The sequence below is a fragment of the Portunus trituberculatus genome, chromosome 18 (genome assembly GCF_017591435.1).
Source record: "Portunus trituberculatus isolate SZX2019 chromosome 18, ASM1759143v1, whole genome shotgun sequence".
Lineage (NCBI taxonomy): Eukaryota > Metazoa > Arthropoda > Malacostraca > Decapoda > Portunidae > Portunus > Portunus trituberculatus.
Window position 1 is genome coordinate 18,528,554 of NC_059272.1, and position 16,083 is coordinate 18,544,636.

Genomic DNA, 16,083 nt, shown 5'->3' on the forward strand with positions numbered 1-16,083 from the left:
GTAGTCAAAAGATTTAAAATCAAAATCACAATGACTGAAATACCAATAAGATATATCAAGGATCAAGAAATTTTTGACTAAATATGGATCAATTGGTTTAGTATTTAACTTGAAAGGTTTTCAAGTACATTGGATATTATAATTGGCAAGTTTTCCAGCTTTTAATGTTGGGTATTTCCAGGAGCAGTTGGGGGTCACTATGACGTGCCATCAACACTACAACGACAAGCTCGTGTAAAAGCATTAGAAGCAGATGCCACAAATCCAAACCTTAATATTTACCACTCTATTGAGAGCCTGAAAGACAATCGTCTAGTAGAGCACGTGTATGATGAGATAAAGCAGCGGCCACCACCACAAAAAGATCCAGGTTTGTAACAAAACCTTTTGTTTGTTATGGTGTTTGTTCAAACTATTAATCAGCTAATCCTAATGTTATGGCTATTTTGCTTCATTTCCCTTAATAATCCTTTATAGGAGGGCAAAATAGAAAGTGCTGAGATTTTTGCCTGAGGTTCAATTGAATGTTTAAACATTGTCTCAAAACAACACTACTTGGCATCCATATCCACACAACCTGAGGTAATGTTGTGAAACACTGGCCAGAAAAACTTTCGATATACTATAGTAACTCATCATGACAAGATTAATTACTGTATAAATAGATATTATGAATCCTCCTTCCTGTATAGTAGCAATCCCAGAATTCCTATCAGAAGAGTCAATGTGGTAATCTTGGGTTTCTGCTTTAGCTTTATGAAACTAGTGTGAAAATTTTATCTTTTTGTTGTATGGGAGTGGAGTTGTTGAACTTTTTATCCTAGAAAAATAATAATAATTCAGACAAAAATTGACCACTACATAATTTTGTAACACTATATTGAAGCAAAGATATAGAAATCTAATTGTGTTACAATTAACTTTCATTATACATATCAATATCATACTTTTCTTGGTGTTAATCAGCTAAAGCAGCCCTGCTTGTGAATTCATCACTAAAGCTGAAACCCTTAACTAAAACCTTAAAACTTGAAGCACTCCACTGAAAGAGAAGTTTTAAAGAATGTGCGTGGAGGAGTTGAATGTTGAACATGTAAATGCTAGATTCTTTTAACTTGTCTTTATCATCCTTATCATTGTCTTTTCCTACATTGAATACCACACTATATTCAGATTTAGTAGTGGTAATGTTGTGTAGCTGTTCTATAATTATCAACTAATGTTGCTCTTTAAAATGTAATATTTCTTTTTTTAAACAAAGATTGCAATATTTTCTCCACAGGACTTTTCTTGCTTAAACTTTATGCATGTTTCAGTTTACTTAATTGCCCACAGATTTCAACAAAACTGCCGTAACTGGAAATCTCTACTACTTATAGGTATCTTGATCAATATATAAATATATATATATTGATAGATTGTTAGTGAAATGTCGCTGTGGTGTTTTAAATTTTATTTAAACCCATAGACATTCTTTATTTCACATTTTTTCACTGAAAATACCCTAGAATACAGATTTATACTGGTGGAGAACAGTAGATTTTAAAGACACATTGAAATATTTTCCAGGTGCATGAGCTGGTAAATCAAGTAGTGGCCAGTGTAAGGTGCACTCCACTTCACACTTTAATTTCTGTACATGACTTTTCATTTACATTACTTCTACAGCAGTTCACTTAAAAATTCACCCGAATCAGGATTAAAGATGTATTTGTATTTAAAACAAACACACACACACACACACACACACACACACACACACACACACACACACACACACACACACACACACACACACACACGCGCACGACAGGGCCACACGAGCATAAAGCCCAGGCCCTGTAAAACTACAACTAGGTAAAACTAGGTAAATACACACACATGAAGACGGGGCCACACGAGCATAAAGCCCAGGCCCTGTAAAACTACAACTAGGTAAATACACACTGTGTGTGTGAGATGTAGTTATAAGATCATGAATGGATAGTAAAGCATGATCCAGACAAGGGTAGGCAGAAGTGGACAGCATCTTTTTCCCATCTTATGTAACCCTTAAAGGATGAGTAGTGTCTATAGCTGATTCAAGTTAGAGGACAGATGGCATCTGTAGCTGACCTGCATTTTGTGGGTTAAATTCAAAATTCTTGCAGGAACTTTATGGCCTGCAAACCTCTGTCTTCTGAGCCTCAGTGCCTTATAAGCCATACTAATGGCTACAGGGGAAAATAATCATTCCTCTTCCTTGCAATTCTTGAACAAGGATGAGTGACTAATGACTTCCGCACCACATAAGGGCAAATATGGTCAAAATCAGCATCTTTGGAAAGAGTTAAAAGTTAGTCTTTAAATTTTAAAAGTGGTTGAGCTTTCAACAGAGAAAAAATCAAACACTGGTAAACTGTGTTTAGTTCATGTATATCCTCCCAGCCATTACAATTGTATTTTTCTTATGCTATAAGTTTTTTTGTCAAGTCATGCAGTATAATCCAAATGTATTCATTCACTGTCTTGAAACTCAAAACAGCTGACTGCTGCTCACACCTTCCTCCCCCTCTCTCAGGTAGACACTATTATTTTATTTGTCATTAATTGCAGCCATGCTAACATAGTGTAATATATATCAGTAAATTACCCATCTGTCAGTACTCCTAATCTCATTGCAGGATAATGTAATACTGTAATACTTGATGTGTTGATGATGTGTTGATGCTGATTGTCCAATGGTGAAATTGAGTTTACACGGGTGTTAACAAACATCACAACCCTGTGGAACAACTTTTACACAGCTGACAAACAGAAACACCATTATCTAGCTTTCACAGTGCTGCCACCCTTTTTTTTTATTCCTATTATGTTTGCATTTAGTGCCACAATTTCCATTTCCTTCTTTTGAAGTCAAAGTCAGCATGAAATAAGTGTCACAGAAAACTTTGAAAAGAAAAAAAAAATCTACTCAGTACCAGTTAAACATCACATGTTGGGTAATTTCTTGAATGGACTGGCAATGCAGTGTGAAATCACTCCCAAGTTTCCTTGGTCTATTTCTATCCTAACATATTCCACAGACAAAGTAATAATTTGTCAAGATAATTCTGCAAAGATAATGATTATACATAAAACTGATAGTAAAATTTAGTGGTAGGTAACTTGTATTTGACGGCATATAGGACGCACAGGTGTATAAGACACATCCCAATTTCAGCAGATAAAATTAAGGAAAAAAAAAATTTTGTATTTAAGCATATATTGTTGAAAGCAATCTTGCAGCACATTACACAAGCAGAAAAATTTCTGCAAAAGCAATGTCATCCTCAAGTTCTGGCCAACGAATGCTATGGTTACCTTTCTTTGCACTCTTCAGTTGGTCTAATTGTTGTCGCCAGACATATATCATTGTTCTGTAGTTTGTGGTCAAAAAATCCTTGCTGCTGCTTAATTGCCATGCTCCTTGACATAACATACCACTTGCAGTTTGTAGGAGATTATGTAGCTCAATCATCTGCATCCATAACAGTGAAGGTGTTGATGTGTTTTACGATCAGATTGGATTGGATGTAAGAGTCACAGGGATAGCCTTTGCAATAGCCACCCTGATGTTTTCTCACTTTTGTTATTGCAAGTTTATGTTTTCTCCTTTTTTTCACAACCAACTTTTACTATTTTCTTCTTTCCTTTCACTATCAGCTTTATGATGATGAACTTGGTGTTACTCCTCACCGCCAGATGGTATTGAGTCAGGGTTCTGATCAGCTGATATTTATAACCTTACGTGTTAGATTGCTTTTATTTTTACGATAATTCTTCTTTAAAGTAATAATACTGGTAATAATAATAGTACCAGGAATAAAATAATGATGCATGCAGTTAGGGTAGGTAGTGGTACTGATCATAAGCTGGGTTAGTGAGCATCAGGGAGATGATTAGCCTACAGGAGGTCTCAACTCAGCATATTAGACACAGGACAATTTTTTTTAGCAAAAAGGTGAATCCTATATGCTGTTGAATATGGTACTTAGCATATTTCTTATTCTCTGCACAATGATAGCAACAAAAAATATTCCTAATATTTCTTTAGTTTGTTTACTAACAGCCTGTGAATCTAACAGTTTTCCAGAGATTCAGACCAACCTAGCTTTTGGACAAGGAAATTTATCCGCCAAACTGAATAATACATCACTAAGTAGACAAATACATCTATTCATTTACTTGCTTATCTAATTGTATATTCTATCAATATTTCTAGTAGCATTATTTAACAGTAATATGACACGGGAGTGCATATTCACGATACCTTCTCACAATTCACATTACATCTTGATACACCATCAATAGAGGTACTTTACATCTTCTCTAAGAATTCTTTTTTTCGATGACTTATTACATTATTGCTATATACACATAGTAAAATAAGTATCGGTGTACTATATGCACAAACTGTTTTGACACCATGGAATGAAGGACTGAAAAGTAGGTAGTACCCAACTCAACTGCTGTAAACTCCAGCATGGAGGGTCATGACAGCACTGGTCATCACCCATCACCCAAGATGTTTCCATGGTGACTGACATGACTATGATAAAAAGATAACACTGGTCATCACCCGTCACCCAAGATGTTTCCATGACTATGATAAAAAAGATAACCACATAAACATCTTGGCACTATATGGCATGTTTAATAGTCGGAGATACAAAATCACCGAGTGGTTCTGACCTTACAAACAAGCCACAGCCAGGCATGCCAACCCTCCCACAACAGCACCAGCTTCTCTAATACTGGAGACTATGAATCAATACTTTTTTTTAACCATGTGTACATAGAAGTGAAAATCAATCACTTTACTTCCTAAATGTAATTTTTCCCAAATTATCAAAATAGATATCTTATTACACTTGCAACTCCAATCAGTGCAGGAGATAAATAAGCACACTCACTTTCAAACACACACACACACACACACACACACACACACACACACACACACACACACACGTTTTTATTTATGTACATTTTTGTGCATTTTTCTTTTCTAAACTCAAACTTTAATGGTTTATATAATCTATAATTTCCACAATTGCATATGTTGAGAACAGAGAGAGAGAGAGAGAGAGAGAGAGAGAGAGAGATTATAATGTGATATGTGTGCACACACACACACACACACACACACACACACACACACACACACACACACACACACACACACACACACACACACACACACACATGCATGCACAAGCACACGTACACCCACCCACATGTCTGAAGTATCTTGCTATTTAATAGCATTATTTACTAGTCGTGTTGACATACTACAGCATGATATGTAATATTGACATATTTTCCTGAAGGCTTGGGAGCTCAGAGGATCAGACTGAAGGTACGAGAATACTTGACCTCGTGCCCACACCCACTTCTCCCTCATTTTTCTCCCTCAACTGTATGCTGTACAGTATTTTCTTTGCATTGTGGCACAACCAGTTACCCAAGTATTATACAATCATATTTCACAACACCATACAGTTATTCTTGGTCTCAGAACATACGTGTTGTTTAGTAACTGGTAAATGCTACACAGTAGTATTACTAAACTTTGCATGTTTTTTTTTTTTTTTTTTTTTTTTGCTATCTTTACTTTTAACTGTATGAGCTTGATTATTGTATTTTATTTTAATATATCTCATAGAAGAAGTGTACAGACATTTCTTTCACCCAACACAAGATGAATATGATAGATGTTACTGAGATATTATGTTGCCTTAATAAGACATGTTGCTCATCTTGAATATGATAGACTAGGTGAACTTATGTGTGGGCTGCATGTGCTATGGGCTGCCGAGGCCTGTTAACAATGCCAAAATACTGACATTGATTACACAGTGTAAGGAATTTTATTGCATTATCCTTAAAGTGTATCATCAATAAATGATACATTGCCTTCAACAAAAATAATCTTATTTAAACAATACTCTAAAATAGAGGAGACCTTTGTTATGTGATTAAGTCCACTGTATGAGTCACTCAATGAAGTAATCAAATTCATTCAAATTACTGATCCTTGATGTCATCATCTTTTCCTCCTCCTCCTTCTCATTTTCCTCCTCCTTCATCTTTTTGTTTTCTTCTCCTTTGTTGTTGTCTTTTGTCATCTTCTTCATCTTCTCCTTCTCCCTCTTTCTTTGGCATTACTATGATTTTTTAAATTCTAGAACCAGAATATACATCTAACTTATAACTCTTTTGATTATGTCACCAAGATCTTAGATGCACTACAAGCCAAATTTGATTTCACTGACCATTGTTGCTGGATAGATTTAACAGGAAAAATAACTCGTCTGTACACTTTTTTCTCTGATCTTTTGATGCAAGAAGCTGCAGCACTTGGATACAGTATGATGTCAATATTTAACAGAAAATCATGTTTGTTTAAAGTCTTGTGTATAACCATAAGCTATAAACCTTAAAAATTATAAGGATGTCAATGCTACGTTGTGTCTTTGTTATTTATACTGTCAGTTACTGCCTGTTCTTGTATAATGATTGTCTTTTCTTTGTGCATATAGCTCCAAGGAAGATTTAGACCCTTGAAATTTGATTAGTTAAATAACCTTTTATAAAAAATTCATACTATGTACAAAATTTCAGTGGTGAAATAAACAGATTCAGCAATTTCCGTTGTATTATGAAAAGTATTGTATTGATCTTCGGAACTTTATATTATAAAGTAACTCTCCAGCATTAATTTTAATTCTGGATATAACCATCATAGTTATATCGGCTATATGTTATCAAATTTCATCCAATGAAGTCACATTGATTCAATATACAAGGCAATTTCCAAAACACTACATTTTTATGTAGTTATATTTTATAATTATTTCTTTCCCTCCCCTGTTCCCTGGTGCTGCTCAGTGTTCACAGTATTCAGACGGAGCGGCTCGTGTAAGTTTGGCGCATATTAGTTGACGCCACGGTGCACCCAAGAATTGTGCAATACTTCGTTCCTGTTAGAGGGTAACTTTTATTCAATTTTATGAATGGATGTATCCTTGAAAATTTTATTTTCTAGATGTTTTTTTTTTTTTTTTTTTATTTATTCATTTATTTATTTATTTTTTTTTTTCAAATTACAGACTGGCTTTCATACCATTGTCATGGCATGTTTATTCAAGTGTATAGACTGAGGACTACATAGCTTTGTGTGCAGAGGAAAACAGACTTGTTCTTTGCACTTACAAATATGTAATAGTTAGTACATCGTAAGACGTAATGTCTAAATTAGACTTCATTTTTAAAATTCTCATCTTGCAGTGTAACTGTTTTAAAGCATGATTTTCTATGTTTTATGCTATGTATAGTGTATAGAAGTATAATATTTCATGCTTTATGCTATTTATAGAGTGTATAGAATTATAATATTTCATATTTTCTAATCAAGTATTAATGCATGAAATTTTTTTTCTGTGCAAGTGTTAGAATATATAGTGGTACCTCAATAAAAGAATTTAATTCATTCCATGACGATCGTTGTACATCAAAAAATTTGTATATCAAATCAATTTTTCCCATAGAAATTAATGGAAATAAAATTAATTCATTCTTTAAATACCAACCAAATATAGATTTAATAAAAGATAAATACAATGCTTATTGTATGCATGATATAAATGTTCTATATTGCCCAAAATAACAACTTAACCCGCAAAATTCAGGACACGTCGATAGACGTTCATCACGCAAGACTCGGGGCACGCTGATAGACGTTTAGGCTTTTTACGGCTATATTTTGGCTATTTTCTTCCCTTTTTCTTTGCTTGGGAGCTGGCAACACTCATCAGGAGTAAACATATGTTGTGTCACGTTGGTGGGAGCAACAGTGATTTCACGGTGTCTGATTCCACCACCTCTCCCGCGTGCCTTACTTCTATACCTCGGGTCTCTCGCCATGTTGAGGGGAGACAACTTTTGAATGAGAATGGTATCAGAACAGGAGAGAGAGAGAGAGAGAGAGAGAGAGGATACAAGGGGCCCATTTTCTATCACTAGCCAAGGCCACTGAACCCGATCAGACGCAAGGCCACATACATCGATGATACCACCCCATTCAACCTGTGATATTTTGGTAACCATGACATCTACAGACTTCTGGTTATTTGCATTGCAAAGAGGAAGAGTTGCTTGTGGGCAGAACACCATTTGTACTCACTCGTTTATTGAATTTCTAAGTGTAATCAGTATGTGAATACATGCTATTTTGTGTGTTTCTCGCCAACTTTTATACTTTTGGGACCCATGATCATGGGGTCTTGAGTTCACAAAACTTAAGAAAAATACATACTGCCGAGGAGCACAGACACATACATGCACAAAGGATGAACAACGGTACACAACACTGGCTGAATATTTGGGTTGGACGCGGCTAGCCGAGCAATCTTAAAAATATCTTCGTATTTCAAGGCATAAAGTATGTGAAATTTTTCATCGTATATAAAAAAAATTGTATGTTGGGGCGTTCGTATCTCGAGGTATTACTGTATGAAAATATTCTCTATTTTCTTGACCCAGTTTTATTCTCAAGTGTGCAATTAAAAAATAAATAAATAACTGATAAAAATTGTAAAACCCAGTAAAAGCTATAAACAAAGAATTTAAACAATTCAGATGTATAATGCCCTGCAAGCAGGATCAATCTTAGTTTTCAGCAAAATGAGCAGCTTTAAAGTGCCAGACGTTCTACAAATAGTGCAGAATTACCTTAAAAAACATAATTTGATTACACTATTTTAATTAATTAAGTAAATAAAATTTTAAACTAAGTACAAAATGCAGAGAATTACTGTAAATCATATTTTAAAGGCTTTTTATAAGTAAAAATAGATCTTCCATACACTCAAATTAAACTACTTTCAGGCATTTGATTTTAGACTAAGAAAAAGAAATTCTAAAGATGTTTACTATACCATATAAAATAGGAAATACTACTTACTGACATTTTGGTAAATATTTGACAACTGCACAAATGTTTCATCACCTGTAAGGAAGATTTGATTCTAAGCCATACAAGTTTCGTGCATTATTTGTATGTTTGGTGCTGTAAAAATCTACCATCTTTGCCCTGAAAGTTTGGAGGGTGTGGTGTCAGAGAATGTTTTAATATATGTATTAGAGATCGACCGATATTAGTAATCAAGGAAGCCGATAACCGATATTTGGAGCCGATATTCATTTGCAGTATATATATATATATATATATATATATATATATATATATATATATATATATATATATATATATATATATATATATATATATATATAGATAGATAGATAGATAGATAGATAGATAGATATAGATATAGATATAAACATGTTTTATTTGCCTTATAAGTTTATTAACACGAGAGAATAGAGGGAAAGAATAGGAGGTTGGGGGGCGGTAGCATGGGAGAAATCTTCATAAGTTACTCCTGAAAACGTTTCTATGAAATTGCTCGCTACAAACAGTTGGCAGCACTGCCACTGTCCTTCAAACCCCACCCAGGGGGCAGATCTAGGATTTGCTGCCACACACTGAAACATTTTTTTTATTACTTCAACTTACTACCAATTCAAAGCGGACAAAAGACACGGAGAAGACTTCAGAATTCAGTGTAATGTGCATTGCACATTACACTCAGACTACTCTTTTCCTCAGATCCCAGATCAGATCTGTGGCTCTTGGAAAAACATTCCGGGCTTGAGCCCAAGTAACTAGTAACTACCCTCTAGATCTGCCCAAGACTTTAACCAACACCACAACTTCCTCCTTCTATGTTCCTTGTTATCCACCGTGTGCATGTACAGCTTTCACTGCTGATTGGCTGTTACCGTGGCTTTGCTTGTAACCAATCAGATGGTGCTGTGGGTGGAACAATGCTGTAAACAGAGTAGTGACAGCAGGCAGAGAGGCACGGCTGCATCAGAGCCAAAATAACCAAGTTTTAAATTTATCTCTTATCGGCTGTCGAATTTTAAAAAAAGGCCGATGCCAATATGCGTCAAAATACTTAATATCGGTGCCAATAATCGGTCGATCCCTAATATGTATGGAGACACCTTGTCTTATCTACCCAACAAGAGGATTTAGTATAGTATTTAAAGAGATGTATATTATGTCTATTGGTTTTGTTTAGTGAATAATGAATTTTATTTAAGTGAAAGAGACAAAACCTTTACTGCATTACACAGTTTGCAGGGAGATGTATTATTTTGTTTTCCTCTCCATTATTTTTCTATCCAATTTATGCATGTTTGAATCTTTTCATAAAATAATGATGTATTTCATGTCTGCTTGTACCTTAGATGAATGTGTAGAATTTTGCTTTTGTTTTCTAATATGTTGTTTCTACTGAAACAACATGATTTAAAACAAATGAATAGTAATAAAAAACAATCACTAATTTCTACTTTCTTTGGCAGAATGTGAATATGACCACTTGACGTATTCACGTCCACTGGGTGAAGTGAAGCCACACTACTACACTATGGCATCCCAGTTGCACAGGTCAGCTGACCAGCTGGCTGAGGAGGTATTACCCAATGGGAAGCCAGCTGCTGGGACAAGTAAAAAGTGCAATTCACCTCATTCATCATCATCATCATCCAATGAGCTGAACATTTCCAGGCCTGAGGTCAACATGGAATGCCAATCTCAGAATGCCAGTGATGTGCCAAAAGTGAGCAACCTCAATGTTGGTGCCAGTGATGATGAGTATGCAAGATTGAAAGTCAACAACTTTGACGTTTCAATGGACACTGGAAAGCGTGATGCTTATGCAAAATTTGAAGAAGACTTCAATAAGACTCTGTCATCAGAAATTGAAGATTCTGACAATAGTCACACGAGTGTCGCAGAAACAGAGGCTCTTTCATCACAAAAAGACAATTAACTTCATTTCTGCATTTGGCAAGTGGAAAGCTGAAAATAGAGGTAAACACATACACTAGTAAATATATGGTTGCTGGCATGAAAAACAACAAAACGTGTGGAATAAAGGTCTTCAGAGCCTTTGCAAGATACATGTAATATAATTTTGGTGTGGTGAAGCATCAGTTGATAGACTATTGTTGCTTATACCACTGACATTTATATAAATATATACATATATATTATAAACACTTTTGTGATGTTGATCTTGTACAGATGAGAAGTTTTTAGTGTACATATGAAAACGAAACCTTTACTACAATAGAAGACAGTAGTGCTCCATCCATAGTGATTACTGGTTGTGTTGAGAGTTTTTATGAGGGTGAGGCAAATCCCTTACCATGGCCTTCATTCATGTAGGTAATGAAAAATTATCCAGTGTTGGAAAAGAAACTTTTGATACATATTTATGGGGATTGAGAATTGTCCCTGTGTAGTAAATAGTAATTGAGAGTGTCGAAGAATTTTTTATCATATTTAATAATTTTTGTGAGTTATTTTCTCACTTTTTACAAAACTATTGACTATTATTTCATTTTTTGTTATGAAAGTTGGCAGACAAAAATTGTAAACTCTTCTAGATATTTTAATATTAATTCATGAGCTTGAAATCTCAATTGTGAATGAGAAGCTGGTAATGTATTAGCTACTGATTACATGCTTCACTGAATATCATGTACAGAATTTGAGAAGCTTATGACAGCTGTTGATATACATTACATGCAACAAGGATTGAATGTATTAAATTAGACCAATATATATTTACTTCCTTACTTTTTAACAGTTTTAATTGTTTATATCTGATGTATTTTACTACAGCTTTTAACTTTATTAAAATCAACAATGTAAAAATATATAAACATATATGTTTTGTACTTTATAATATTGCACATTTTGGAAAGTAATAACATTGTATACCTGAAATCTTATTTTGTATATCTTATATGCTGTTTTCTGCAACTAACTGGAATGAGTTGTGTGAACAGAGCAACACATCACTTTGAACCTCCTATTTCAGGGGCCTGTGTGTTATAGAATTAACCAGATTACGAGAGATGTTATTATTTCTCTGTTCACGTCATATATTAATAGACCAACATTTTATTTCTTGTTTCAGATGATTGTTTCAAAGATTATAGAAAAAGCAGTATAAGTATTTTTTGATGAATACAAATTACATAAATAAATTATCATGATTTTTTGCCTTGTGTTCCCCCCCCACACACACACAAAAAAAAAGATACATGTTTCTTGAATGTATCCAATCAGTCGGGGGAAAAATCCGTTATATACTAGAACTTCACCTTAATTTCTGTATATGCCCATTTTTCCTCAGTGAACATATTACACAAGGAAAGAAACGATGTGAGACCTCAAACAAAACCTTAAGATCTGAAATATGACTTGCATTACACTACTCCATGAAGCAATTTATCCAATACATAAATTTGTCTGTCAGTTGGCAGTTGCACACTATTTAATCTCTCTCTCTCTCTCTCTCTCTCTCTCTCTCTCTCTCTCTCTCTCTCTCTCTCTCTCTCTCTCTCTCTCTCTCTCTAACCCTTAACATATGGTGATCGTTTAGGGAAGATTGTAGGGTCGCGTGCGGAGAGGCGGGGATCATTAAGAGAATCATGATTTTACTGCGCTATACATTTGAATCTCTCCCCCCTCACTATTGGTCCTGGGGCAACAGTTATCTGGCAACTTTTCTCGCTCACCTCCTCAAGCCTTGAGACATATGTTCCCACACAATAGGTCATCTTTTCCCATTTTGAGGCAACATCTCGCAACCCCCGTGACCCGGAGGGAGTAAATGGTACTCCAAGTGATGTTATGTCAGTGTTACTCGGTAGTGACACTGAGGATAGTGATGAAAATGATGAGTGATTTTTTTTTATTGAGATAGAAGAAAGTGAAGACTCCTGTAGTGATTCTGATAGTGATCTGGGAGACAGAGACCAACATTCATAAACCTCATGTACTCTCCTCGAGGAAAGTGCAGGTGTGTGTCACCAATGGTTACCTCTACAGGACTGTGCTTGTCAGCCAAGTCATGTGACTCCCATTGCTAATAAGAGTTGCCAGATTTCAATTATTATAGAAATCTACAATAGTTGTAATATGTGGTTTCTTTTTCTTTTCCTGTTTTGCACATTATTTCATATATCTGAGTTTGCATTTTCAAGACATGAAAGTACAAAAGTTCCTAATTTTACATCAAATTCAAATGCAAATACAGCAATATTCCACTTAACGAACAGGATAGGGTGGTGTCAAAGCTGTTCATAGAGCGAAAATTCGTTAAGCGGACATAATTTTCCCATAGGAAATAATGGAAATAGGGGGATGCGTTCTGGGCTGGTTCCCAACATACCACATGGGTTAAAAAAAATTATATATATGTACCTGTACCATTAATAACCAAGTATCCCAAGTTTTTTGTGAAGAAAATGACAATACAATGGAAAGATACTTAGCCGGCAACCTGTGGAATGTAAACAAAGGGCACATCATTACTACATTTCCACAAGGCTTTCCATTTTATCCATTGCAGAGTCACGAGTTCAGGTGGTTCTTTTAGCTTGCAAGGAAGATATGGTCTCACCAGCTTTCTTAATAGTCTGCTGACTTGAAAATAATAGAGACAGTAGATGGAGTCAAGCCATGGTGGCAAGCAATGCTATTAGTTTTCTCGCCTCTCCCATGTCTGTGAATAATAACCAGCTTCACTTCGAGAGTAAGAGACTTCCTGGTCTTCTTAGCAATGCTAGGCGACATTGCAGGGCATTTTGGTGGCATGTTGAGCAAGGGAAGACGAGCTGCTGCTGATGCTGTTATTGTTTTGAACTAGGGGGAGTGAGTGGTGTGTGTTTTGTCCACAAGAGGCACTGGTGTATTCAAAAGCCTGTCGACTTGCGTGATACAGTGGGACTTTCAAACTTGGGAAAAATTACCTGGATAAAATTTTGTCAAAGCGAGTTTGGTGTACATTATACGAGCAGATGGTAGTAAAAGGCAACGTTCATTGTAGCGAAATTTTGTTGTGTGAACGTTCGTTAAGCGGGGGTTGTCTATATCTGGTGTTTGTAATTTGGCGAATATGCATTATGACTGATTGGCATCCCTAGGTAACTTTTTTTTGCCTACTCATGGTGAAAGGATTCATTCAGTTTATATAATTGTCACTTCAGTTTGGCTTCAGTAATTTGGTTTTGCATATTCAGGCGTGGTCGGTAATTTGTCTTCGGTTCTCCATTTGATTTAAGGTGCGTCAGTATTTGGCACCCTTTTTTGTTTTACTTCTGTCCTTTCATTTGTTAGCCTAATTTGTTTCATTATAGCTTGCCAAGGGGAACACTCTTAAACTAAAGACTGTTTTCATTACCAAGAAAAAACTTTTTAGGAGGTGAGCTATATTCTGATCTGATTTAATTTTCTTTTCTTTTGCTTTTCAACATACTCTTCAACTACTTTAGATAATTCTAATAATATTTAAAATAACATCTAAAATTAATAAGAACAATTAATATGAATACATTTTAATCATGCTTTGTTTAGCATATCGTGAGTTTGTTTTCTTTCTTTGTTTACAATTGGCAGTTGGCAGTCACGCCACTGTGTTTACACTCGCCAGCCACATTCTACAACCTGTGTTTCCACCTCGCTTCTTTCATCATCACCATGCCTAAGGTGCCCAAAGAAACCGGGAAAAAGAAAAAAGTTGTCCTTACCATACAGCAGAAGCTGGAGATATTGGCAAAGCTGAAGGTGGGTCAATAGGGAACCTCCATCGCCCACAAATATGGCATTGGGAATGCTACCAGTACTGACATCAAAAAGGCAGGACCACAGTTAAGGTAATTCACCCAGAAGCATCTCCCAGCTGTCTCACATCACAAGAAGAAGGATTCAGGACCGAGATAACTGTGTGTGCCCCAAGGGAGGGGTTTCATAACAGTGGCTTTTTATGATTTTTTTTTAACCTAAAAGAATTAGTATTTCTTTAGGTAAAAAATCATAAATCTGGATTATCCGAAAAATTGGCTTATCCGAAAGAGGCTTATATAGCTACCCGAAGTTGAATAATGATCAGTATTTGTCCTAACTAATGTGGCTGCAAGTAGCAGTAGCACAGGGACTCAATCACCAGTGGTGAAAGATAGAGGCATAGAGGATGACATGCTGGGCTGCCAGCAACTCCCTTGAGCCAGGCTTAGTACAGGAACTTTAAGAATTGACACTCGTTTAGAATGTGGGTCATGCTTACCACAGGATTTAGTACTGTTCAGCTTTTATGGTAAACATGAGGCAGCTGCCATCAAGGTGTTGCTGGTGGGGAACTGAGCAACCGCTGTTCAGCGGTTGTGACCTGTCGGCTGGTGGTTAATTGGTCCCATCCCCCTCGCTCTCCTCTCTGCTTGAAGCAGGTCCATGCTGTCGCTCTTCTGCACACCAGCCATCACAGGGACCAGCAGAGACCAGCAAGTGTCTCCATCCACAACTACAATGCCCTCCATCATCACAGATAGGGCCGTTTCTAGCTTTGTTGGGGCCCTAGGCAAGATTCTTGCTGTTTGGGGGGCCCTAGATTGGGGGCCCCTGGGTGACTTAGGAAATTTTAATTTTCCAAGCTACCCTGGGGGCCCCTGGTGGCTTGGGGGCACATTTGCCCACAAAACCACACACACACACACACACACACACACACACACACACACACACACACACACACACACACACACACACCGCATAGTGTAGTGGTTAGCACGCTCGACTCACAACCGAGAGGGCCGGGTTCAAGTCATGGGAAGCGGCGAGGCAAATGGGCAAGCCTCTTAATGTGTGGCCCCTGTTCACCTAGCAGTAAATAGGTACGGGATGTAACTCGAGGGGTTGTGGCTTCACTTTCCCGGTGTGTGGAGTGTGTTGTGGTCTCAGTCTTACCCAAAGATCAGTCTATGAGCTCTGAGCTCGCTCAGTAATAGGGAAGACTGGCTGGGTGACCAGCAGGCAACCAAGGTGAATTTTACACACACACACACACACACACACACACACACAAAGCACAAGATCGCATAGTAAAAAGCTGAGAAAAGGAAGATGTCTGAGAGATG

At 36.4% G+C, this 16,083-nt stretch overlaps 1 protein-coding gene across 18 annotated transcripts in view; it reads left to right on the forward strand.

The window, feature by feature from the left end:
• Positions 1-12,167, forward strand: part of LOC123505399 (protein draper-like) — a 551,274-nt gene extending 539,107 nt beyond the window's left edge. For 13 of the 18 annotated variants that reach the window (XM_045256624.1, XM_045256625.1, XM_045256617.1 and 10 more), the window contains 2 exons: positions 182-370; positions 10,459-12,167. In XM_045256624.1, the coding sequence (XP_045112559.1) occupies positions 182-370; positions 10,459-10,928 (659 nt within the window). In that variant the 3' untranslated portion in view covers positions 10,929-12,167. Of the gene's footprint in view, positions 1-181; positions 371-6,912; positions 7,015-10,458 lie in introns of all 18 variants that reach the window. The other 5 variants (XM_045256618.1, XM_045256628.1, XM_045256630.1 and 2 more) reach the window with 2 other exon arrangements.
• Positions 12,168-16,083: the final 3,916 nt, after the last annotated feature.